Source organism: Lissotriton helveticus, chromosome 12, assembly GCF_964261635.1.
Source record: "Lissotriton helveticus chromosome 12, aLisHel1.1, whole genome shotgun sequence".
Classification (NCBI taxonomy): domain Eukaryota; kingdom Metazoa; phylum Chordata; class Amphibia; order Caudata; family Salamandridae; genus Lissotriton; species Lissotriton helveticus.
This window is the reverse complement of record NC_136073.1, coordinates 848,520,546-848,547,279: the sequence shown is the minus strand read 5'-3', so window position 1 is coordinate 848,547,279 and position 26,734 is coordinate 848,520,546. Positions and strand designations below refer to the sequence as shown.

The 26,734-nt window shown below is 46.9% G+C and overlaps 1 protein-coding gene across 3 annotated transcripts in view; it reads left to right on the top strand.

Annotated features, from left to right (window-relative positions):
• Positions 1 to 26,734, top strand: part of LOC144799593 (GRAM domain-containing protein 2A-like) — a 223,319-nt gene that overhangs the window by 22,334 nt on the left and 174,251 nt on the right. The window contains exon 2 of one of the 3 annotated variants that reach the window (XM_078670982.1): positions 16,135 to 16,326. The exons of 1 other annotated variant lie outside the window; for it this stretch is intronic. In XM_078670982.1, the coding sequence (XP_078527108.1) occupies positions 16,301 to 16,326 (26 nt within the window). In that variant the 5' untranslated portion in view covers positions 16,135 to 16,300. Of the gene's footprint in view, positions 1 to 16,134; positions 16,327 to 19,955; positions 20,042 to 26,734 lie in introns of those variants that run through there. One more of the 3 variants, XM_078670983.1, reaches the window with a different exon arrangement.

Here is a 26,734-nt window from a genome sequence, read left to right as displayed (position 1 = left end):
GACTGCCCTGCTCTCGGAGCAGGGGTCGAGTGGTTTGCCCACTCCTAAGTGCGCAATAACTGTTTAATCGATCCTCTCGGGCTGCCCAAACCAGTCATGCGCAGTTTTCTCTGTTTTCCATGCACACTGCATTACAGCCTGCATGGAGAACATGCCCAGGTCCTTATTCCCTGATTGAGCGCCGAACCAGTATGCTCAAAAGCAATCACAACACTGCATTGCAGCGTTGTGATTGGTAAGTGGGGCCTGGCTGTGCTTCCTGTTCCTCAAGGAGAGCAGGAGCAGAGACACGGGACCCAGCAGCTAGGTATGTCAATTATTTTTTAATTACGCGCACCATCCCACGCAACCCCCCACGCGTGACCCCGGTTGACCCCGCACCCGCAACCCATGAGCCATGCTGGCCGCCACTGTTGTATTTCTTTATGATTACATGTTCCCAGGCAGGCCCCGGGCTGTGTCTTCCTTAACACTATCAGGGTTACATCTCAGCCTGACGAGCCTTTCATCTGGGAACATTTTAAGAGCTCGTTTACTCACTTCTCTCTTGGATAAAAGGATGTAGCTTAGGCAGATGTACAGTGAGCTAAGCCACTCCGCCACTTCAGACAGCAGCTATAATTTAGCAGAGACCGTGAAAAAGAGTAGATAATCAGTTAATACTGTACTCCAATCCTTACACAGCTCTTTCATGCGGATGTATGACGTTACAACGCATACTTTTACAACACATACCTTTACAATGCATTTTTTAAAACACAACACCCATTACAACGAATTCCATTACAACGCATGCCATTACAATGAATTTTTAAAAACTACCTTTACAACGCATTCCATTACAACGCATACTACCTTTACAACGCATACCATTACAACGCATAACATTACATTGCATGTATGGTAAGTATTGGATAGTGTAGGGGTAAAAATTACTATTCTAACTCCAGGGGGGGGGGTGCAATAGTTGGGTAAGTGTTGGATAGTGTAGGGGTAAAAATTACTATTCTAACTCCAGGGGGTTGCAACAGTAGGGTAAGTTTTGGATAGTGTAGGGCTAAAAATTACTATTCTAACTCCAGGGGGTGCAACAGTAGGGTAAGTGTTGGATAGTGTAAGGGTACTATGCGTTGTAATGGTATGCGTTGTAATGACATGCGTTGTAGTGGTATGCGTTGTAGTGTCATGCGTTGTAATGGTTGCGTTGTAATGGCATGCGATGTAATGGATGTTGCATTGTAAAAGTTTCGTTGTAATGGTAGTGCGTGGTAAAAGTTGCGTTGTAAAGGTTGTTTCCCCTTTCATGCACCGCAAACCCCACACAACGACTCTGGCAGTGTACCATTGTTCCTATCGCAAAAATGTATGTTCGAATCAACGTTACAATGTTAAAAATACTCGTAAAAGTCAAATTAAGAAGAACCCGAAGTAATGGTTTGCGCAGTGGAAGTATGCGTGCTAGTTGCTTGGGTGGTAAGTGTACTTTCACTGTTAACAGGATGTAAAAGCATGTTAATTGTATGCACAGTTAAATCTGCGATGTATGGACGTGCGTGCTAAAACCACGCGTGGTAATGTCATACAATCCATAAACCGCCTCATGCAATCACAGGCCAACAGGCCATTCAACCTCATCCCGCTCCATAATGAACATAACCTAACCACACAACACCAAACACCAAGAGCTTTTATAAATCACACTGTATTTTTATTCAAAACACCATAACACACCTCAAATGCATGTTGCTTGAAACTGCTGTACGCTAGGCTTGTGCTATATTTTTTAGGCCACAAAATTTGTGAATGTTGCATTTGAGAAACGTATACAACTCTGTGCATTTTGCAGTGCCGGTCCTAGGCCTTCTGAGGCCCTGGGCGAAAGGGAAGATGTGAAGCCCCTCTAAGTGACATCACAGAAAGTGACTTCGCAAATTAATTGGTGAGAACGTACGGCAAATCACCAACTACCACTCAATTAACTATACTCTCGGCTCTCAGCATACTTGCTTCTCGAAGCAACATTTCAGCACAGTATGGCTCAGGTGCGAGCTTTATAAAACGCTCTGGACTGTTCCCATGAGGCACAGGGTCAAGAAATGCAACCCGCGTGTGCTATTGTATATAAATCAGTGTGCCAAACAGCTAGCAATTACTGTGCCAAGAAGCTAGCATTGGAAAGTAAAGAACTGGATAGAATCTGTATATCCCTGCCCAAGTCATGCACTTTTCCAAAGATTACCAGCACATAAACGTACACTGATCCCTGCGTTGTAGCCCATGGACCAACAGATTGTGAGAGTCTGTTTTCCACTTTTGAAAGGGCACATGAGTTCCCCGGGAGGCTCTGGCACCAGAATACAGATGTCTATCAAAAAAAAAAAACTAAACATTTTAAATATCATGATAAAGAATTTAAGAATTGACAATCCTAGGAGGCTTGCATATTGGCACATTCACACATAAAGCACGCAAAGATTGGCACATGCACACATAAAACATGAAAAATATTGGCACAAGCACGCAGTTATTGGCACATGCACACATAAAGCACACACATATGCACAGACACGCCAAAACACACACACACAGAATTTTTCTCAAGACCCTAAAGACACACATTCACTAATGCACACACCCCAACAGTCACACATAACACTATACAGCTGAAGGCTCAGGGTGATGTGCCTCGGGGTGGTACTGAGTGATGCTAATCAGGCCACCACTAATTGATACGCCTCCATAGGACACTCGCTGCTGTGCATCTGGGAAGCAGGATAATGTACATTTGAGGGATAAAAGGCTATTTGGCTAAGGAGGGCCTACAATGATGCGAACCAGAGGGCAAAGAGTTATGTAAAGTAGTGGCCTATGGAAATGTACTTTAAGGGCACACTGATGTAAGAAGCAGGTGGGTTCATGTTGGTGTCAGAGTCCTCCCATGTCAGGGAAGAACAGCTCCTCCAAACTTCTTTTACGTGAGACACCGCGAAGCCCTTTTGTTTGTGACAAATGACACAGAGAGGGCTTTTAGGTCAGCCTTCTTCGGATATTGGTTGCTTTGGACCTTTTTTCAAGACAGTGTCATTCACATCTTGGTGGTTTTGGACTGATCGGGACTGTGCATGATTTTCATTTGCACCTAAATTGGATACCACACTTCTGCATCTTTTGTGTCTAAACGTGCTTCTGTTCCTAGAAGTGATTTTTGCTCCTAATTGTGCTTTCCCCCCTAAATATTACAGCACGATTCTGCTAATTTTTGCATGCACATGTGTCTGTGTACCTGTATGGATTTTTTACTCTTGTATATGTTTTTGTACCTTAAAGTGTCCCCACATTCTAGTTGATGAAGTACCAAAGGTGACTAGTCTCCTAACTCTGTTTTTTGCACCTAAATGCATTTTTGCATTTAATGTCTCCAGGTTCCTGCTAATGTTGTGCCAAATGTGACTAAGCATCTTGAATCGTATGTCTGAAACATTTTAAGTATTATAATATAAATACGAAGCAGGTCTCTTACCTTACCTGCTCAATGACGACTCAACGAGGAGGCTGGGGCCCGACCAACTCCTGCCTGCAGCCCTGCTCACGCGGCCCGATCCGAGGAGTGACTGACTGCTCACGAATGGCATGTGCGCATGCTGAGTGCGTTACACTGAGTGGGGGCTGGCCATAAAATCATGTCCAGGGCCGTCATTGGTAGCGCTTTTGCGCGCTACCACATTGACGGCCCTGGGACCCACTGTCACCCTCATCATGAGCAAGGCCGGCGTCACGTCACCATCACTAAGGCACCACCACCACCACCAAGCTAGGTGGTGGGGTGCGTGCGTCACGGTGCGTGCGGTGCTTGCGCAGACAGTGTTTAGTTCCCGGGCTCCTTCCCTGCCTTACTTTTACTGCCTGCGGCCCGGCCCGGGCCCCTGCGCGAGCGCGACGAGAGTGCTGTGCGCACTGCGCATCGCTTTTCCCATGATTATAATTTATTTATTCCCGCTGCCCGCAACTGCGGGCCGGCGGCGGGGCCCCCCTGAGCGCGAGGCCCTGGGCAGCTGCCCATACCGCCCATGGCTAGGACCGGCCCTGGCATTTTGGAGCCACAAAATTTCACACCCACACATTATTTTTCCGAGATTGGGTGTGTGCAGAAAGTGTTCTGCAGGAGACCACTTCTCCTAGGACCAGTACACTTGATTGCATCTTGCATGACCTTGGAATGCAAGGTTTGCCCTTGCATACACTTTTGAAACGCTAACTCAAAAAATTTCATTTCACATAATTTCACTTACTTTTTGGAACTCTCACGAAATCAAATTTTTCACTTCTTGAACAGGCCTGTGATCGGCACCCTTCAAATCACACAGCAGCGCATCTGTTCAAACATAAGATAACATTACTTAGAGTGTATGGAACACAATCCTTTAAGGTTGAAGTTGTTTAACCAGGAAGAAGACTTTTATTGAAGGATATTTCATCAATAAAAGCAAACCCTATTGACACCTCCACTTGAACATGCGATGTCAATCAAGTCCTTAGATATTTCTAAAGTTTCTTCCTAGTCCATCAGACCCTACCACAGTGTGGTTACTCATGTGCGTTATGGGAAAACAACCTTTACAACGCAACTTTTACAACGCACTACCATTACAGCGAAACTTTTACAACGCAACATCCATTACATCGCATGCCATTACAACGCAACCATTACAGCGCATGACACTACAACGCATACGACTACAACGCATGTCATTACAACGCATAACATTACAACGCATAGTACCCTTACACTATCCAACACTTACCCTACTGTTGCATCCCCTGGAGTTAGAATTTTAATTTTTACCCCCACACTATCCAACACTTACCCTACTGTTGCACCCCCCTGGAGTTAGAATAGTAATGTTTACCCCTACACTATCCAACACTTACCCTACTGTTGCACCCCCTGGAGTTAGAATTGTAATTTTTACCCCTACACTATCCAACACTTACCCTACTGTTGCACCCCCCTGGAGTTAGAGTAGTAATTTTTACCCCTACACTATCCAACACTTACCCTACTGTTGCACCCCCTGGAGTTAGAATAGTGATTTTTATCCCTACACTATCCAATACTTACCATACATGCAATGTAATGTTATGCGTTGTAATGGTATGCGTTGTAAAGGTAGTACGCGTTGTAATGGAATGCGTTGGAAAGGTAGTTTTTAAAAATGTGTTGTAATGGCATGCGTTGTAATGGAATGCGTTGTAATGGATGTTGCGTTGTAAAAATGCGTTGTAAAGGTATGCGTTGTAAAAGTATGCATTGTAACGTCATACATTCCCATTATGGCATAGGCGAGGAGCGGCTATATGTGGGACATCCCACATACGGGCTGCGCACCGCGCGGTGCCTGCTGCTTTGTTCACACAAATGCAGGGGGGTACCATAGGTACCCCCCATGTACATCCCCCCCTTCACCCAGGGGGCCCGCAACGGGCCCCCGAAGTGAAGGTCCGTATGCTTTTCCACGGCGGAAAAGCTGCAGCGGAAGAGCATACATCTTACACCATCCTAATATGGCTGGCGGTGTCTGATAGACACCGCCAGCCATGTTAAAGCTTTTCCGCCGCGGTCGGAAGGCGACCGCGGCGGAAACGCTGCGGACGGAATGCAAGACCCACCAGCCATCCTAATATGGCGGTGGGTCTTTCCAGGCTCCGCGGCGGTTTTCCCGCATCCTCTGGGCCGGCGGTGGCTTCCGCCGGCCCGGAGGATGCGGGAAAACCGCAATCATAATAGGCCCCTATGTTTGGTCTATTGAGCTTGTCTCTGTGTTGCACTAGTGTCAACACAGATAAGCCTACAAGACACCCCTAGTGTGTTGTAGGTTTATGGACCAAGGCTGGATCCTAAAGTAAAAGTGCAATGCGCATTGATGACCCGTGCACGATGAACTCATGTACATGTGCACTGGTGGCACCACGCACCAAATTGTGCACACATCTTCCATCATGAGCACACTAGTTATGTCATGCAACATCATAACATGTGTATTTGTAAAGCGCACGTTCACCCGGGGCATCTTGGCGCTGAATAACAGATTTACTGTTACACAACTCAATGGAACTCATTTTATCAACCTCAGAAGGATGAAAGGCTGAGTGCACCAGCCGCGATTTAAATCAGTGACCATGAGGTCGAACACAAGCCCACACAGTAGATGCTTTAGTCCACTCAGCCACCAGACCCAACCGTGACGTGCATTCTTCCATCATACACACACTGGTGATATCAGACACGTGTGTTCAATTGTCCAATTGAAAACACACTAGCAATAGCACGCCACACTGGGTGCACACATCTCTCATCTTTAGTAAAGCACTGACGCCACGCACCACCAAGTGCATACTTTTGTCATATTTAACACACTGGTGATGTCACACCTACAACTGTGGGATTTTATGCACACTGCACATAGAGCCCAACCTAAACACACCAGGGATGCCATCCACAAACCGGTGCACAGATGTGCCTTTCTAAGAACAGTAGTGATGTTAGGCGCTATCCCGTGTGCACTTCTGGCACTATAAATATACTGGTGAATTCAGGCACTTGTGCAGTCACACTGCACCGCTTGTGCTACGGCCCCCAGTTTATACTATGGCGTGAATAGACACATACACGTTCCAGTGCACATGTCCCCTATCACACCACACCCGTGAGACAGTGCCCCCAGTGTGAGCCTAATTGCCCCATCACAAGCAGCGCGGTGAATCATAAACACACCTGTCTCTTCGAGACTGCCCTGAGGGTAGTCTCGTGACATGTCACGCGCCCGCCTCTTCCTCATCCCATACATACCGGCGCTGCCATAAAACACATTCCGATGCCGCACAAATAACCCCCATAAATCCGAGTGATGGATTTATTCACCTGCTGTCTCTTCTTCTCTGTCCCCCCCCCCCCCTCCCCCCACCCGTCCCCCCGTCTAAGGCAGACAGGCAGCAGCAGTCGGCTGACTACAGAGCGAGCTCCAGAAGTGAAAGGAGTTCTGGTTCAAAGTGCACGAAGATCACAAGTGTGCGAAAGGGGAGCGCCGTGCGCGCGCCTCCGAGGCCCAGGCACGCGACCGACCGGGGGTCACTCACTTCTCAAGCGCCTTATCAGGCGGTGCAAGGGTCGGCCTTTGGGAGCTGTGCGGTGCAGCATGTGGCTCGGTAAATGGGCAGTCCCCCCATTCTGCACCTCAGAGTCACCAATCCTTCACGGCGAACCAGTGGGAACCTGCTGCCCCTTGCACTAGGGCTTTATGTGGGCCGGGTCCTGCCGGTGCTCAGCACCGGCAGTTCTTAAAAGCAAGGTGCCGAGACCGGTCCCTATCGGGCTCTCCATTTTTTACCCTCACTTTGAAATAGTAAAACCAGTCATTGCTTTTTGATGTAACTTCAAGGAGTCTCGATTGTCAGTTGTATGTAGTGCAAAGTTGGAAGCATTTACATCCGCACCAGGTACATTACACAGGGATATATGTTCATTTTTTGAATCACAGAATGCTGAGTCGACGTCAGGCCCGAACCTGCTTTCTTACTTCAAAAGCCCGCAGCTCTAGACTTACGCCACAACCTCGCTCACAAGAACCGTACAGTTTTCAATATTATATACAACGAAGACATGGTTGTTGCTTATCTATCTTATGCAACTAAAACCATTGGCAAAGCCAATAGTCCTGGCTTTTTGTAGGAGTAATGTTACTTGTAGTGTTATATATCTGGATGCAATGACAGAAACAGCCAAATACCAGTCGGACGGCACACTATGCTAAGTACAGATTTCTAGCTTACATGTTTTAAGCCACGCCCTTAATTACATCGGCCATGCCAATAAAAAATGGGAAGGAAAATACAGGCTTTGATTTTCTACGATCAAGCACTGCGGAAATAACAAGACGAAAATGTTTTAAAAAAAGGATTTTACGTGACTTTTCCAGCATTCACGTGGAACCCTGCAACAGGCGCAGCTTTCCAGTCATATTTGTGAATAGGAAAAAGTTGTAAATATGCGCCATTATGGGTTTGCTACTTTTCTGTGACTTTGCGGGTCTAAGTTGTGCCATCCACCCGGAGCCACCTTATTATTGCGTGACAGACTTAAAAAATATGAAAACTGCCCTAACCGTCTTGTAATGCCTGTCAGCGCCCTTCCTTCAGAACAATAGTGTCAGTTTACCTCTATCTGTAAGACCTAATGTACAATTATGTACCAGATGTACAGCATTTTTGTTGTAAATCAGCATAAACATGGAATTGGAGTGGGTTCCGGAGTAGCGTGCCATTAGCTGAAAAAAGCGCTTTAACACCTCATCAGGGGTAACAAGTGCTATATAAATGCAAACCTTTTTCCCTCTTCTGTCCCTCTGCTATTTATCTGAATCCAAATAACTGACTAATCTATCCACTACTCAAATTGCTTTCATATTTCACTATACTAACTCAACACTAATCCTTTATGGGTTCCGGAGAAGCGTTCTACTCGCGTAAAAAACACTTAGACGCCTCGTCAGTGGTAGTAAGCGCCGTATAACTGTAATTACAATACAATACAATACTCTTCTTGACGTGTGACACATTGAGACCACCCATGCTCTTATTTTTCACCCTTGGTGTCTCCATAGCTGCCAAGCTTTCATTTACTTATGTGTGACATGAATGTGTTCAGGCGTGACATAGTCATGTGGATGTGTGACACCTGAAATGACACCTTATTGCGAATAGAACAAAGGAGTAATCGACTTCTGGTAACTACCATCATGCAGCTGCCAGCTCAGCTACCGCGGCCTTGTCTCTTTGGTGGAAACTGGTGGTCTGCAGCCAAAGAGTAAGGCTTCAAAGGCAGTGTTTGGTTTCTTTTCTGCACAACAACTTACCCACAATTAGTCCCTCATTTTGTTTACAAACACTGACTGTCTCTGAAGATAGCAGGCAGTCATAGCAGTCAAGTTTCGCAGGTCCATGCGTGATTAGTCAGGTCCCGGTCTTTTCATAAAATTCTGTGACTTGTTGTTCTGGTTTTATGGTGGGTTAACCAGGGCCGGACTGGCTACTGGGCAGTTGTGTGTGCTGCCGAGCAGGGGGATGCTTTTGTTGATGGGGACCTGTGTGTGCAAAACGAAATTCGTTTTGCTTTTTTTTTTTCAAAGCGCACGCAGGTCCCCATCAACGAAATACGCCCATACCACGGAGAAATCAACCCCCTGCTCGGCAGCACACACAACTGCCCGGTAGCCAGTCCGGCCCTGGGGTTAACCCGTTCCATGCGTCGGACGTCATGGTGGGCGTGTGCGTAGGACGCCCGGGGGCTGTCCGATTTGTCTACATGTCGAATTCTCCCGCACAGCGGGGGAATGTGCGCCGCGGTGAAGGGGTTAAAGAAGAATACAAGTCTCAGAATCCTAAGCAAAACCATGAATGGCTGAACTAGCCACGCATGGAACTGGGAAATTTGGCAGCTATGGCCCATAGCCTATGGGAGCTCCAAAGAGACCAAAATATGCACTGAGAAAGGACTACTACACACAAAAACAGCAACTTAAAATCATCCATCTTTATTTCTCACTTTCTCTCTCTACAGTTGCAGCCTAGTCCAGTTCTGACTGGTTGGTGGTTTCGTATGAGTAGTATTCGTAGACGCAGGGTGATGTGACATGAGCGGGCTTCAACCATCAGATATGATTCATGGCCACTGGAATTATGTTATTTTTCGGCCGCACATTTTCCGTATAATTATGTATTTGCCACGTTTGCCACATAATCCATCATCTGTTGCATAATCTGCAGATTTATTAAAAAAATGTTTCTAGTTTAAACCGATCAAAAGATAATACAAATGCAGTGACATATGTTGCTACACAGTGGAAGGGCCTTAGCAAAGGTTGGCCCAGTCAGCTTTCATTTGCTTATTGTTGTATTTTGTTGCTTAACTGGTAATAATGAGGTGAAACTCTTCAAAAACAGGGTTAAGAGGTGTAAAAATGTTGAAGGCAGACTATCACAAAGTGGGCTGCGTTTTGCCTTTTTTTGTCGCATAATTTAGTCAAACCTGCCACATAATTTTGTCCTCATCTGTCTCAATGTCTCATAATGCCAGAGGCCCTTCATTCTAGAGGTAAAACAGGAGGGCTTAGAGCAGGTTTTGAGGGAGTTTGGAGACTCGACTCTGGTATTTCACTCCTGCCCTAATTCCTCCTCCGCACGCACCTCACAAGTGGAATGCAGGCCCCCGGGCCCCCACCAGCGCCGAGAACATTCTAGAATGAAAGATGGCCGAGCTCCTTCCAGGTTTGTTTCTTTGCTTTGAGCTCTCACCTCATGGTGGCGTGAACTCTGCAGCCTAAGGTGGGAGAGGTGTGGCGCCGCGGCCAGGGCGACTGACGCTGGAATCTGGGGATCACGGTTCGATCCCCGGCTCCGGCGGCAGGTTAGCCCAGCACCATGTGACTCTGGGCAATAGCTCGCTTAATCTTCCCGACGGCCCCCCAGCGCCTAGAGACCCTTACGGGTGATTGTGCGCTTTACAAATGTGGACTTTTACTTTTTTTTTTAAGGTAAAAAGACTGCTGAGGCGGAAGTAGGGGAAGGGGGTGATGATTTATTTGCAGTTTTATGTAGTACGAACTTGGCCCAAGAGGATTAGACCAATGAGAGTATAGTACACAAGGTCAATACATGTTGTTATAGGCACAAGAAGATTTAGGGCCAGATGTAGGTATCCAAATACCGGTCGGTACGTTACCGACCGGTATTTGGATACTGAGATGTAGGGCCCCCTAAAATACAGATTCGGTAATTTTACAGATTCGGTAAAATTACCAATTCTGTAAAATTACCGAATCTGTATTATGTGATGTAGGTAGCACTGTAATCAGTGCTACAGGGCTTTAAGAATTCGTTATTTACCACCAACTAGAAGTTGGTGGTAAATAATGAAAAGCCTTGAAAAAACATTTTTTTTGCTTTTCAAACGTTGCCATGTTGCAGACATATGTCTGCAACATGTGCACCCATACACGATTGAGGGGTGCAACAGGGTGGAGGCCCATAGGAATGAATGGCAATTACCGATTCGGTAATTTAAAAAGAGAAATTACCTACATCCCATTTACCTACTCTTAAATACCGAATCGGTATGATTCGGTATTTAAGAGTAGGTAAATCGAGATTACCTACATCTGGCCCCTAGAGCCTTATTACAATTTCGGCGATCCGACTGCCGAAGGACCTCGTCCGCAAGGAGACCGCTGCGCATGTGGCCTTCTGACCGTCGTATCATGAGTTTCCCGACGGGCTGGCGGTGTGGCTGCAGCAGTCTTGCAGCGGTGGGCAATGTATTTCCATATATATCGATGCTTGTGTATATATTCTGACTGCATATGTGTCAAATGCACACATATGTATGATATATGGGGAAAAATACCACCTACCCATTGCCAGAGGCTGACCCATATGTGGGAAGCCCTGGGTATGGGTACATGGTACCAAGGCACTTGCCTGAATTTCGAAGAAGATGGGGTCGTATTCCTCAGGGTGAAGAAGCTCCTGTGTAGGGGGGACCTGGAGAAGGGTGTCCACATCGAAATGAGTTGGAAAAAGCTGGAAAGGGATGAGTTTGCATCCCAAATTCTTGGTTTCCCCTACCCTTAGGCGGCCGTCCGATCACCGTTGTTAGCTCGTCGGGAAGTCAACTCGTAATACGGACAGCGGTGTTCCGCCTCTGTACCTCCCAATGGAGGCTGCCGTTTCCTGACCGCAACCCTGGTGGTTGGCAGTGTGCTGTTAGTCCAGCCACAGTCTACGCAAAGCCAATCTGTCCAACTCGTAATACTGCGGATGGCTCACCACCGTCAGACAGCCACCACCAGAACGGCGGTCTACGAACCACCAAACTCGTAATAAGGCCCTAAGTGGTTTGCCATATTCACAGAATGTTGACCCGAGCCTGAGACATGCTGCACCTACCCACAGTATGATTTTCCAGTCTGGCACCAAGTGCTTAAATTATAATAAAGAAACAAGCATTAGCAAAACTATTAGGTTTTGCCTATTTTAGATCTATTGGCTTTGTCAATGTTTTTTACACATGTTGCACAGCAGCGTAAGTTGCTGTGAACATGGCTAAAACTACACATAAAGTATTGTAATAGTGCCGAGTGCACTTATAGTATGTTGACCTGTTGGCACATGAGCACACACTAGATGGCTCTTTGTATGTGCACACTCGTACATGTGTGTGTACACATACACACACACGCACACGGCTGACCCCTCACAGACACATACGCCGTAAGATGTCCACCCATACATTCTAGGAATTAAAGTGTATCGATCCTGTGTTGCACAACAGCATTCCCTGATCTGCAGGATTACACTACTCAAATTATTGTGTTACATTTTGCAAATTTTAATATAACATTCCAGTGAACTGCATTGCCGCACTGCTGAAATACTGCCAGTGTTTTCCAAGATTTCCATGTGCCATTCCAGAAATTATAATAATGTTTCAAATGTAGTCATCACTTATTAAGAATTTCCTCACAACTTTTGTAGAAGTTTGCTGCTACATTCCAGGAAGGTAACCAGGTGCTAGCATGCTCCACTCCCACTTTCTCATTGGAAGGGCTGAATGGGGAACTAAAAGGAGCAGCCATATGGCCAGTTGATATATGGGGGACTGTTTTAGCCAAGCTGCAGTGTGTTCATGTTGATGATTAAGGTGCTGGTAGCTCACTGGATTGAGTGCCCGCTGCACAGATCTGGGTGTAACCAGCAAAACACAGTATATACTGATGTGGCACCTGACGCAAGGATACAGCTTATATGTTGACAGACCGAGAGCCATCAGACAAAATATTTAAACACAGAGAGAGAAAGGGTCGAACAGAACCACTCCTGGTCCCCTTACGATATAAATATAATCAACAAAAGAGTAGTTCCGAGTTACTTATATTGAGCAAGGCATAAGGAAAAACACTTGTATTTTTTTAAAAGAACCCTCACTCACCAACCTGGTTGTTGACATGCTTCATCATATGGTTCCCACCTGAGCAGCCGAAGGCCTCTCGGGTGTGCTACAACGCCTGATTACAGTGGAGCAGCTTTTTATGAAGTGCAGGGTGAGTGATCAGTGAAACAGTGAATGATAAAATTGCCTTTACTGATCCTTAAAATGTAATACTGGACCAGAAAGGCAAGATCGAAATAAAAGCGGATGTCTTATCTGGTTAGATTGACCAATGGCATCCACAAATGAAATAAGTGAAAATGACCGGTCTACATGTTTCAGCCTCACCGTGCAAATTTGCGAGGCTTTCTTCAGGACCAGTGATGCCACGGGGGTATGCACTCAGCCGCGGCCGGTAGTGGGAGTACCGGCCAGGCGGTGACGTGGGGAGGGGGAGGGGCAGCGTGAGGGCTAGTATTGTATGGAATCCGGACCTTAACAGGTAAGTAAACATAAAAATAAATAAAACTAATTTTGTTGCGCGCACTGCATCACCAAATGCGATGCAGTGCGCGCAACAAAATTAGTTGGATTTTATTTTTATGTTTACTTACCTGTTAAGGTCCGGATTCCATACAATACTAGCCCCCACGCTGCCCCTCCCCCTCCCCACGTCACTGCCCGGCCGGTACTCCCGCTACCGGCCGCGGCTGTATGCACTCGCTAAGGTGCACCAGAAAACATATATAAATGATGGGAAGTAGTAGATTCCTACCCCATGGATCCTATCGGAGGGTGCTGATCTGTAGTCACACATACATCAAGACCAAACACCCACTTCTGGCACCTGGTATGCTCCCGGTCCAGCCACCAGACAATAGCAAAGTCTGTTTTTCTCAGCATCAAGATGCATTCATTGTGCGGTCTGCGGCAGGGACATCTTAAGGATATTGGAGGCCTTGAGCCAAACCTATTTTGCCCCCCCCCGGCCCCTCCCCCCTTGAACAGCTTTGAGTTTATGATCCAATTTCAGCTCTTTCATGCCCTCTTTGACCAGGTTACTGACAGTGCACAGACACATTTGTCCAAATTGTTCATGTGTTTCCATCTAATATTCAGGGTTGGTAAATGTGTGTTTTAAATATTGTAACATAGCAGCAGCAACTCACTATTATTATTGCAAATAATGTCTGCCCCCCCCCCTAATTCCTTGTGCCTGAGGTCCAGTTATTATCTAAAAAAAACTTCTTTTATGGATGTTGCATGAAATATAAATGACTTTTTTCAGCAAAATGTCTGTAATAGCTCTTACACATTACCCACATTAATAGTAAATGAAAGGAAAACAATATTTAAGACAATCTTTTTAACAATTATTCAAGATCATCAGGGCAAGACTCTTCAGATTAGCTGGCTCTATCAGGAACCCTCCCCCCCACCTCCCCTAAAGGCCGGGCCCTGGACCAAATGCCACTTTGCCCATGCCTTGAAACATCTCTGGGTTTATAAAGGCTAAAGATGATATTCGTTTTTTTCATGTTTTTTTAATAAGGTGCTAAGAGGCCAGCAGCAGCACGATAAAGATTTTTTTTTTTTGATTTTCAAGAATGTAGGAATTTGTTTTCAGAATGTTGTGAAATCGCAGGCCCATTATGAAAATCAACCTCAGGCCTACAGTAAAGGGCCCCACGTCCGGGCAACTTTTAAAGAAATTGGGCTGTGACGATAACCAGAATGTACCATTGGTGACAGAGGGGTTTACGCTACAATGCAAATCAAAGTTAGGAACATGCGAGACGAAGATGGCAGCATGCGAGCTGTCTGTCTAGAAGGCTTTTTATTAGAGTGCCAAAAACAGTTTGCATTTTAACGCCTTGCATGCTGATGATGGCCCCCAGCCATCATGCACTACGGCGCTCGTGTGCTGATGACGGCTGGGGGCCGTCATAAACCCGCCCACTTGCGATTTTGCCGCACAGGTGCAGAATCGCGGCCGCATGCAAGGGGTTAAGTTTCTAAAAGCTGGTAATGTGCATATTGTATTGTATTGTACTGTAATCGTATTTATATAGCACTTACTACCCCTGACAAGGTGTTAAAGCGCTTTTTCGGCGAGTAACACGCTACTCCGGGACCCATAGATGATTAGTGTTGAATTAGTATCGCGAAACATGCAAGTACATTTTAAGTGGTGGATTATGAAGACAAAAGGATATGACAGATTATCGATAAGTGTCGACAGAGGTACACTGGCCTTTACTGAATGAAGACACTTATCAACAGGCCAGTGACTCTAAAAGGAAGGTGGAGAAAGGGAGTATTTAAATGCCTGACAGGCTCTGTAACTGATCCCACCCCTAACCCTCATAGCCTTGAGCTGTGGGGAACCCTCCCATTTCATGCCTTCCTGACATGTAACTGACTCTGCCCAGCCCATCAGCCATCAGAGAGACCCCATCGCCTTCTTTTATTTCACTCCAGATAAGAGCGTGCAAGCGCTATATCAAAATATGCCTTAAAAATGCAGATACATGTATTTACAAGGCTGTGGCATAAGGGCCAGGGTTGCCAACTTTGGAGCTAAGGAACGAGGTGGGAGTCTCTGTATCGCCTCACCATCTGTGATCCTGGCCAAATCACTAAATCTCCCCAAGCCTAAGAAAATAGTACAAAAACCCCCCAAACAAATGTGTACTTCTAACTGGTGTTTATCTAAGGCTCTCTAATACCTTCTGTCAAGAAGAGCGGAGACGGGGTTTGAGTAAAACCAAGGGAGCAGGTGGGGGGTCTGCAGATACATGCACTTTGTAAGAGTGCTTCCGGAATTTTTTTTAAAAGAGTTCCTGCGGCCAGTGGAAGGACACTGGCCACAGGAAGTAGTACTTGGTCCATGCTCTATGGCATGGATAAAGACTCCGAAGCGCAGGCGGAAGCCGGAGGCCAGGAGGAGCCACTGACCAATTGGAAAACAGGGAATGAGAGTGACATGGAAGGCAAACACCCTTCCAAAAACAGTGTTAAGATGTGTAAAATTAACAGATAGATGAAGGCATACTGTCACAAAGTGGGCCACATTGTGCCACATAATTCGCCTTTTGTTGTCGCATGATTTAGTCAACCTCATAATTTTGTCCTCATCTGTTGCATAATTCCAGAGGCCATGAATACTGCTGATAAATCAAGTGGGTTTGGAGCAGACCTCAAAGGAAATTGGAGACTCCACTCCGGTATTTCACTCCTGCCCTAATTCCTCCTCCGCACGCACCTCACCAGTGGAATGCAGGCCCCCGGGGCCCCCACCAGCCCCGAGAACATTCTAGAATGAAAGATGGCCGAGCTCCTTACAGGTTTGTCTAATTGATTTGTACTCTCGCCTCATGGAGGTGTGAACTATGCAGCCTAAGATTAAGAGGCCACTGAAACCGGAAGTGGGGGAGGAGGTGACCATTTTTTTACAGTTTTATGTAGTGCAACCTTGGCCCAGGAGCATTGACCAATGAGATTATATTACACAAGGTCAATACATTTTGTTATAGGCACAAGAAGATTAAGGGCCTTATTACGAGTTCCGCGGTCCATCCGCGACCGCAAGGAGTCCGATGCACTTGTGTCCTTCCGACCGCCATATTACGAGTTTCCCGATGGCCCAGCAGTGTGGCTGCGGTGGTGGGAAATGTATTTCCATATATATCGATGCCTGTGTGTGCATTCCTACTGCATATGTGCCAAATGCACAAATGTGCATAATATATGTGGAAAAATACCACCTACCCTTTGCCAGAATCTGACTCATATGTGGGCCTCCTGGAGGGAGTCCTGGCACTTTTTTTTTTTTTTAACAAATTAACCACTGCACCCTGGTCTTCCTAAGCAGGTTTAGTGCCTCTACGGAACAAGTCTGCTCTGTGGTCCTAAACTTCTGCTCTGTGCACTATAGGCTCCATAACGGGAAATCATTGTGGGGAGGGGCAGGGCCGGGCCTTTTAAGGGGGACTCAAGCATGCGTTAATACCATAAGTGTCTTTGGGCTTTGAGGCGTCTTCTAGGCTCCTGGAGTCGATGGTCTGGACTTCCAACAAGGGTTCCTGGGCAAGGATCTTAAAACCATCCAGTAGTGACTGGATATTTTTTGTGCCCCGAGGTTGTGGGGTCTGACCGGCCCTTACCTTGGATTCGGCAGGTCGCAGTCTCATTTATAGGCATTTCCAGGGCCTGAGGGTCCAGTTAGAGTTATTGGTCATAGTAAGAGATGCAGAGGAAACTTCAAAGCTTGGTACCTTGTGAAACTGCAGCAGCATCTGAACACTTCCCACACTAGTAAGCCCCTACTGGCCTGCGTCCCCATTTTTGTAGATTTCACAGTTCAAGAAAACGCGTCAAAACCTAATAGTGGGAAATGAACCTCAAAGCGATGCAAACCAAGCAGCTCTGACGCGTCTCTGGAAGTCATCATGACATCACAGGGAGGAGAGGGACCCCGGCTACTGTCCAGCCGTGACAATACACACGGGGTTACAACAGAGGTGGGGAACAAATGTGGGGGAAAGTTAAGGGCCTTCAGTAAAGATGATGGATTCAACCCAGATCTGTGACTGGGGGTGAGTGTCTGAAAAGTTTCAACGCTCCGCCCATCATCACCTTGTGTTTGCTTTGTTTGCCCTAAGTTGGCAGGGTATGCCCAGACTTGGGTCCCTTGCTCACTTTGCCACTGGATTCAAACTAGCTTGTCTGATGAGGATTGTTATCCCGAAACCGGTCCTAGGATGCTTGTTTACAGTCCAGGGAAGACATGGCTTGGCATTTCGGTCTAGACTGTTCCGATGAGGCACAGGGTGAAGATTGATTTGCATATGGCTGGGTTCAAACGGTTATATGACGTTACACCGCATTCCATTGCAACGCATGCCTTTTCCACGCATGCGTTACAACGGAATGCCATTACCACGCATATGGTTTACCACGAAAATACCTTTACCATGCATAGTTTAACAACGTTTTTCGTTGTTTAACTATGCATGATATCGGCATTTTCATGTTAAACCGACTGCATGATTGATTATGTAGTTCAAATATATATATATATATATATATATATATATATATATATATATATATATATATATATATATATATATATATATATATATATGTTTTTTAATTAAGCCTAACCAAATAAATTATTATAATTAAAAAATATACTTACATTTTCTTTCGACGGTATTCTCCTTCTTCTAACTCTTTAAGTGGTCCTTTCTCTGTTTTTGATGCAGTACGTAGACGCACGTACGTAATCTCGTCTGTTAGGGAGGCTCTTTCCATGACGGACAGAGGCACAGAAGAGCGTGTTTTAGGTAAGTTTTTTTTCTTTTTTTTTTTAAACCCTCTCGTTTGTTTGTTTTTGGGGGGGAGACCCCCCCAGCCCCCCCTTTTGCTTTTCGACCTTTAACTCACATTCCTTTACTACGTATTTCGTAGTAAAAGAATGCGTGGTAAAGGTTATAGTGGTAACCACGCATGCGTTGTAAAGCATGCGTGGTTAGTGCATTCGTGGAAACGGCTTCGTTGTAGAGGCTGTTTCCCGGTTCAAACAGGGGTGGTGAAGTGAGCTAAAGAACGAGAATGAATTCAACTCACATCTGTGACTAGGGGTGAGTGTTTGAAAAGTTTCAGCGCTCCGTCCATCATCAGCCAGGTATGCAACTACTCACTTCTGGCTCATCTGTAACCCCCACATCACCACTGCGGCTCCTTCCTATTATGTTGTATTGTGGTTACCTTTACATAGCGCTTCACACCTAGTTCAGGCACTGAGGCGCATTCGCGCATTAGTAGCACCACTCATCTGTCAGAAAGTGGGTGAATGCCACTGCCTGTCACGTGGCCTGGGATAGCAGTGTTTTGTTGATTGTGAGGACCAGATTTGTGCTCCATTGTGTTTTTGTGACTTCGCCCTGGTGAGTAGAATGGTGAAAGCAGTGACAGGCACTACACTTAGATTTATACATTGTACGCATAGTAATTGTATAAAGGCCGCTGCTCGGGAGGGAGGAGCTTCTCCTGGCCTGACCTCTGTGCATCCTGCACAGTGAGGAGGCTTGGAGGTCAAAGGGCGGTGCAAATGTTTACTCACAAGAGGGCACTTGGTCTGGGGAGGGAAGGAACCAGTTCTCTGTGAAGTGCACAAGGTTCAAGCGCATCTCTCAGACGATGAAAGGCAGAGACTCAGCCACCACTCTGACCTCACATGCCCTTTGCACTGGAGAGGTCAAACTGAATCCAAGTCTGCACTCACTGACCCTTGTACTGACCCCTGTCTGGAAGGATCACACAGAATCCAAGTCTGCACTCACTGACCCCTGTGCCGCCCTCACACTGGAGAGGTCACACAGAATCCAAGTCTGCACTCACCTGGCCCATTTCCCGCCCATACACTGGAGAGATCACACGCTTTGTGCACACACTCTGCATTGTGCTCTTATTCTGGAGGTTGTCAGTGACAGACACTACCTGCCTCTGAATTGTGCACACACTCGTCACTGGGCTGTGGCGCTGATGGTAGTGAGAGAGGTTTCCTGGCTCTGGGGTGTGCACACTGGAGTGTGTGCTGGTGTTAGTGATAGAGAGGTTTCCTGCCTCTGTGGTGTGTTGACCTGGTCAGCTTTCATTAACTTATTGTTGTATTTTCTTGTCATAACTGGTATTAAGGAGGTGACACCCTTCCAAAAACAGTGTTAAGAGGTGTAAAAACGACAAATAGATGAAGGCATACTATCACAAAGTGGGCCTCATTGTGCCACATAATTCGTTTTTTGTTGTCGCATAATTTAGTCAACCACATCATTTTGCCCTCACCTGTCACATAATTCCAGAGGTCTTGAATACAGCTGATAAAACAGGCGGGCTCAGAGTAGGTTTGGAGGGAGTTTGGAGACTCGACTCTGGTATTTCACTCCTGCCCCAATTCCTCCTCCCGCACGCACCTCACCAGTGGAATGCAGGCCCCCGGGGCCCCCACCAACGCCGAGAAGATTCTAGAATGAAAGATGGCCGAGCTCCTTCCAGGTTTGTTTCTTTGCTTTGAACTCTCACCTCATGGAGGTGTGAACTCTCTGCAGCCTAAGATTAAGAGGCCACTGAAACCGGAAGTGGGGGACGAGGTGACCATTTTTTTAAAGTTTCATATAGCGCGACCTTGGCCCAAGAGCATTAGACCAATGAGATTATATTACACAAGGTCAATACATTTTGTTATAGGCACAAGAAGATTAAGGGCCTTATTACGAGTTCGGTGGTCCGTGACCACTAGGAAGCCGCTGCGCATATGGACTTCCGACCACCATATTACGAGTTTTCCGATGGGCCGGAGGTATGGCTGTGGCATTCTTGAGGCGGTGGGCAATGTATTTTCATTTATATCGATGCCTGTGTGTACATTCCGATTGCATAAATGTTGAATACACACATATGCATGATATATGTGGAAAAATACCACCTACACATTGCCCGAGTCTGACCCTTATGTGGGCAGCCCCGGGTATGGGTGCACGGTACCAAAGCACTTACCCGTATTTTGACGGAGAATGGGTTGTATTCCTCAGGGTGAAGATGTTCCTGTGTTAGGGGGACCTGGAGAAGGCATCCATGTCAAAATCTGCTGGAAAGAACTGGAAAGGTATGAGTATACACCCCAAATCCTTCGTTTCCAGCGACCTTTAAGTGGCGGTTCGACCTCTGCGGTCAGCTCATCAGGAAGTCAACTCCTAATATGGAAAGCGGTGTTATGCCTCTGTACCGCCCAATGGAGGCTGCCATCCCGCAACCGAGGAACACTGTGGTTGGAGGTATGCTCGTGGTGCCGGTAGTCCAGCCGCGGTCTTCGCAAAGCCAATTTGCCCAACTCGTAATACGGCGGACTGCTCATCACCGTCAGACCGCCACCATCGGGACGAGAGTCCATGGACTGCTGAACTCTTAATAAGGTCCTAAGTGATTTACCATAATCACAGGATATTGACCCGAACCTGAGACATGCTGCACCCACCAAGAGTGTGATTTTAAATCATAATAAAAAAACAAGCATTGGCAAAATGAATAGATTTTGCCTATTTGAGATCTATTGGCATTGTCACTGTTTTTTACACGTATTGCACAGCAGCACGGGTTGCTGTGCAACATGGCTAAAAATACACACAAAGTGTAGTAATAGTGCAAAGTGTTCTTATAGTATGTTGACCTGTTGGTGCATGGGCACACACTAGATGGCTCTGTGCATGTGCACACTCGTACATGTGTGTGTACCCACACACACACACAAACACACACACACACACACGGCTGACCCCTCACAGACATTTGTAGTAAGATGTCCACCCATACATTCTAGGAATTAAAGTGTATCGATCCTGTGTTGAAAATCAGCATTCCCAGCTCTGCATGATTACCTACTCAAATTTCAGTGTTACATTTTCCAGATTTTAATATAAAAATCCAGTGAACTGCATTGCCGCACTGCTGAAATACTGTCAACTGTTTTCCAAGATGTCCATGTGCCATTCCAGGAATTATAATATTGTTTCAAATGTAGTCATCACATGTTAAAAATGTCCTCACATTTTGTAGAAGTTTGCAGCTAAGTTCCAGGAAGGCAACCAGGTGCTAGCATGCTCCATTCCCACTTTCTCAGTAGAAAGAATGGGGAAATAAAAGGGACAGCCCCTCTTAAAGAGGGACAGTTGACTTATGTGGACTGTTTTAGCCAAGCTGCAGTGTGTTCATGTTGATGATTAAGGTGCTGATAGTTCAGTGGTTTGAGCGCCTGCTGCACAGATCTGTGTGTAACCGGCAAAACACAGTATATACTGATGTGGCATTTGACGCAAGGCTACAGCTTATATGTTGATAGCAAGCACTGAGCAGGCGAAGCCTAAAGAGCATGTTCAAACTGTTTTAGACTTAAGGAGCCTGATGCCAGTGTTCGGTTCGATGCAAGCTCACTTTCTGTCAGTCTCCCTCAGACTGTAGCGCGTATGTGAATGCAAATTCACTCACTGAAGAAGTTTACTGGGACTGACGTACTGAGTCTTTCGCAATGAACTACTGTTTGTATCTTGGATCCATTTAGTACTGGGCTACATTAGCATGTGACATCACCCTAGCAGTGCTTAATTTGAGCCAGTAGTTTCTGGTGCTCAGGACCAGCACTTAATTGTCAAACCGACAGTTATGACAGTCTACCACAAGGAGGCGCTGTGTGACTACTTTAAAGATCACAACAACAGTTAATTATTAATTCAACATACATAAAAAATGACTATTACCTGCCGCCCAAGCCATTCTTATTGCTTTTGGTGGCCTGGAATAGTCTGCATTGTCACACTTGTAGGAGTGTGATGGTGAGTAGTTCTGTTGTTACTATCATTGGCAGCATGGCAGCACCAATGTGTGGAGCTAGCTGCAGTGGCCTCCTGACCACAGACTCTACATTCAGTCGTTGGTAAATTACCCGCAAAACGGGAACAAATTCCATTCTGGATAGCTCAAAAAAATACTCAAATCGAGGCAGTATTTCCATAATGGGAAATCAGTATGGGGTGGGGCAGGGCTGGGCCTTTTCAGGGGGTTCAAGCATGCAATAATGCCTTCTGTTTCTTTGGGCTTTGAGGCATCTTCTAGGCTCCTGGAGTTGATGGTTTGGTCTTCCAAAAAGGGTTCCTGGATAAGTATCTTAAAACTATCCAGTAGTGACTGGAGATTTTTGGTGCTCCGGGGATGTGGGGTCTGACCGGCCCTTACCTTGGATTCGGCAGGTGGCAGTCTCATTTTTAGGCATTTCCAGGGCCTGAGGGTCCAGTTAGAGTTGTTGGTCATAGTAAGAGATGCAGAGGAAACTTCAAAGCTTGGTACCTTGTGAAACTGCAGCAGCATCTGAACACTTCTTGCACCAGTAAGACCCCTCCTGGCCTGCGTCTCCATTTTTGTGAGGTTTCACAGTTCAAGAAAACACAGCAAAACCAAATAGTGGGAAATGAACCTCAAAGTGATGCAAACCAAGCAGCTCTTACGTGCCTGTGGGAGTCATCATGACATCACAGGGAGGAGAGGGGCCCCGGCTACTCTCCAGCCGTGACAAAACACAAGGGGTTGCAGCAGAGGTGGGGAACAAATTTAGGGGAAGGTTAAGGGCCTGTTTTCAGTAAAGATGATGAATTCAACCCAGATCTGTGACTCGGCGTGAGTGTCTGAAAAGTTTCAGCGCTCCATCCATCATCTCCTTGTCTTTTCTTTATTAGCCCTAAGTTGGCAGGGTATGCCCAGACGTGGGTCCCTGGCTCAATATGAGCTATATTCAAGCGATTTTTATCAAAAAAGGGGGGAGGTAAGACAAGTGATCAATTGATCAACGGACACTGTTTACCACTCAGAATGGTGGAAGGTCCAGTAACAGCTTGTGTCCGTATCTAGTACAGAGCAAGCAATAGAAGGGTTGCTGAACTGTTCCTATGGAGAGATAGGGAAGTTTTTAGCTGGCGTGACCAAAGGCGTTCGTATGACACCCTAGGGCATCCATTATGTTGGATGTATTTGCCTCACACACCCAGAAGGGTGTCATGCTTCATCATCGGCGTTTGCTCCTCGTCGGGGAGGCGGTGCAACCCCCGACGGGCTCACCTCAAAGAGGGGCTCTTTGGCGGAGATCTTTTTCTCCAACAGCCTTATGATGAGGTGGGGGTGTGTGGGCAGGATGGTGTGTTATTATGATGGGGAAATTAAAATGTAGCAAGGCTTGCTCTATATTCAAGCGAGCCTGGCTGATGAGGGGTGTTACTGTGCTAGGATGCTTGTTTCCAGTCCAAGGAAGACCTGGCTTGGCAGTTCGGGCTGGACTGTTCCCATGAGGCACAGGGTAAAGACTGATTTGCATATGGCTGGGTCTGAACTGAGGTGGCAGAGTGGGCTAAAGAATAATGATGGAATCAACCCAGATCTGTGACTGCAGGTGAGTGTTTGAAAAGTTTCAGTGCTCCGTTCATCATCTGCCAGGTACGCAACTGCTCACTACTGGCTCATCTGTAACCCCCAAGACACCACTGCGGTTCCTTCCTATTATGTTGTATTTTGGTTACTTTTATACAGCTCTTCGCACCCAGTTGGGTCACCGAGGCGCATTCGTGGTTGGGTAGCACCGCTAATCTGTCAGAAAGTGATTGAGTGTCACTGCCTGTCACGTGGCCTTGGTTAGCAGTGCTTTGTTGATTGTGAGGACCAGATCTGTGCTCCATTGTGTTTTTGTGACTTCGCCCTGGTGAGTAGAAAGGTGAAAGCAGTGACAGGTACTACACTTACTTAGATTTATACATTGTACGTATAGTAATTAATATAAAGGCCGCTGCTCGGGAGGGAGGCGCTTCTCCCGGCCTGACCTCTGTGCATCCTGCACTGTGAGGAGGCTTGGAGGTCAAAGGGCGGTGCAAATGTTTACTCACAAGAGGGCACTTGGTCTGGGGAGGGGAGAAACCAGTTCTCTGTGAAGTGCACAAGGTACAAGCCCATCTCTCAGAGGATGAAAGGCAGGGCAGAGACTCAGCCACCAATCTGACCTCACCTGACCTTTGTACTGCCCTCACACTGAAGAGGTCACACTGCATGCAAGTCTGCACTCACTGACCCTTGTACACATGTTGTGCACACTCAGCATCGGGGTCTGATGTTGTGAGGTTCTTGTTGGTGGAGAAGCTCCCTCACTATGAGGTGTGCACACACTCTGCATTGAGCTCTGATTCTGGAGGTTGTCAGTGACAGACACTACTTGCCACCTGAGTGTGAACACACTTGTTACTGTGGCACTGTGGCTGCTAGTAATAGAGAGGTTTTCCTGCCTCTTTGGTGCGCGCACACTCGTTACTGTGCTATGGTGCTGGTGTTAGTGATAGGGGTGTGCGCACACTCGTTACTGTGCTATGGTGCTGGTGTTAGTGACATGGGTGCGCGCACACTCGTTACTGTGCTATGGTGCTGGTGTTAGTGACAGGGGTGTGGGCACACTCGTTACTGTGCTATGGTGCTGGTGTTAGTGATAGGGGTGTGGGCACACTCATTACTGTGCTATGGTGCTGGTGTTAGTGACATGGGTGCGCGCACACTCGTTACTGTGCTATGGTGCTGGTGTTAGTGACAGGGGTGTGGGCACACTCGTTACTGTGCTATGGTGCTGGTGTTAGTGATAGGGGTGTGCGCACACTCGTTACTGTGCTATGGTGCTGGTGTTAGTGATAGGGGTGTGGGCACACTCATTACTGTGCTATGGTGCTGGTGTTAGTGACATGGGTGCGCGCACACTCGTTACTGTGCTATGGTGCTGGTGTTAGTGACAGGGGTGTGGGCACACTCATTACTGTGCTATGGTGCTGGTGTTAGTGATAGGGGTGTGGGCACACTCATTACTGTGCTATGGTGCTGGTGTTAGTGACATGGGTGTGGGAACACTCATTACTGTGCTACGGTGCTGGTGTTAGTGACATGGGTGTGCACACACTCGTTACTGTGCTATGGTGCTGGTGTTAGTGATAGGGGTGTGCGCACACTCGTTACTGTGCTATGGTGCTGGTGTTAGTGATAGGGGTGTGGGCACACTCATTACTGTGCTACGGTGCTGGTGTTAGTGACATGGGTGTGCACACACTCATTACTGTGCTATGGTGCTGGTGTTAGTGACAGGGGTGTGCGCACACTCGTTACTGTGCTATGGTGCTGGTGTTAGTGACAGGGGTGTGCGCACACTCGTTACTGTGCTATGGTGCTGGTGTTAGTGATAGGGGTGTGGGCACACTCATTACTGTGCTACGGTGCTGGTGTTAGTGACATGGGTGTGCACACACTCATTACTGTGCTATGGTGCTGGTGTTAGTGACAGGGGTGTGCGCACACTCGTTACTGTGCTATGGTGCTGGTGTTAGTGACATGGGTGTGGGCACACTCATTACTGTGCTATGGTGCTGGTGTTAGTGATAGGGGTGTGGGCACACTCATTACTGTGCTATGGTGCTGGTGTTAGTGACATGGGTGTGGGCACACTCGTTACTGTGCTATGGTGCTGGTGTTAGTGATAGGGGTGTGCGCACACTCGTTACTGTGCTATGGTGCTGGTGTTAGTGATAGGGGTGTGGGCACACTCATTACTGTGCTACGGTCCTGGTGTTAGTGACATGGGTGTGCACACACTCGTTACTGTGCTATGGTGCTGGTGTTAGTGATAGGGGTGTGGGCACACTCATTACTGTGCTATGGTGCTGGTGTTAGTGACATGGGTGCGCGCACACTCGTTACTGTGCTATGGTGCTGGTGTTAGTGATAGGGGTGTGCGCACACTCGTTACTGTGCTATGGTGCTGGTGTTAGTGATAGGGGTGTGGGCACACTCATTACTGTGCTATGGTGCTGGTGTTAGTGACAGGGGTGTGCGCACACGCGTTACTGTGCTATGGTGCTGGTGTTAGTGATAGGGGTGTGCGCACACTCGTTACTGTGCTATGGTGCTGGTATTAGTGATAGGGGTGTGGGCACACTCATTACTGTGCTACGGTGCTGGTGTTAGTGACATGGGTGTGCACACACTCGTTACTGTGCTATGGTGCTGGTGTTAGTGATAGGGGTGTGGGCACACTCATTACTGTGCTATGGTGCTGGTGTTAGTGACATGAGTGTGCGCACACTCGTTACTGTGCTATGGTGCTGGTGTTAGTGATAGGGGTGTGCGCAC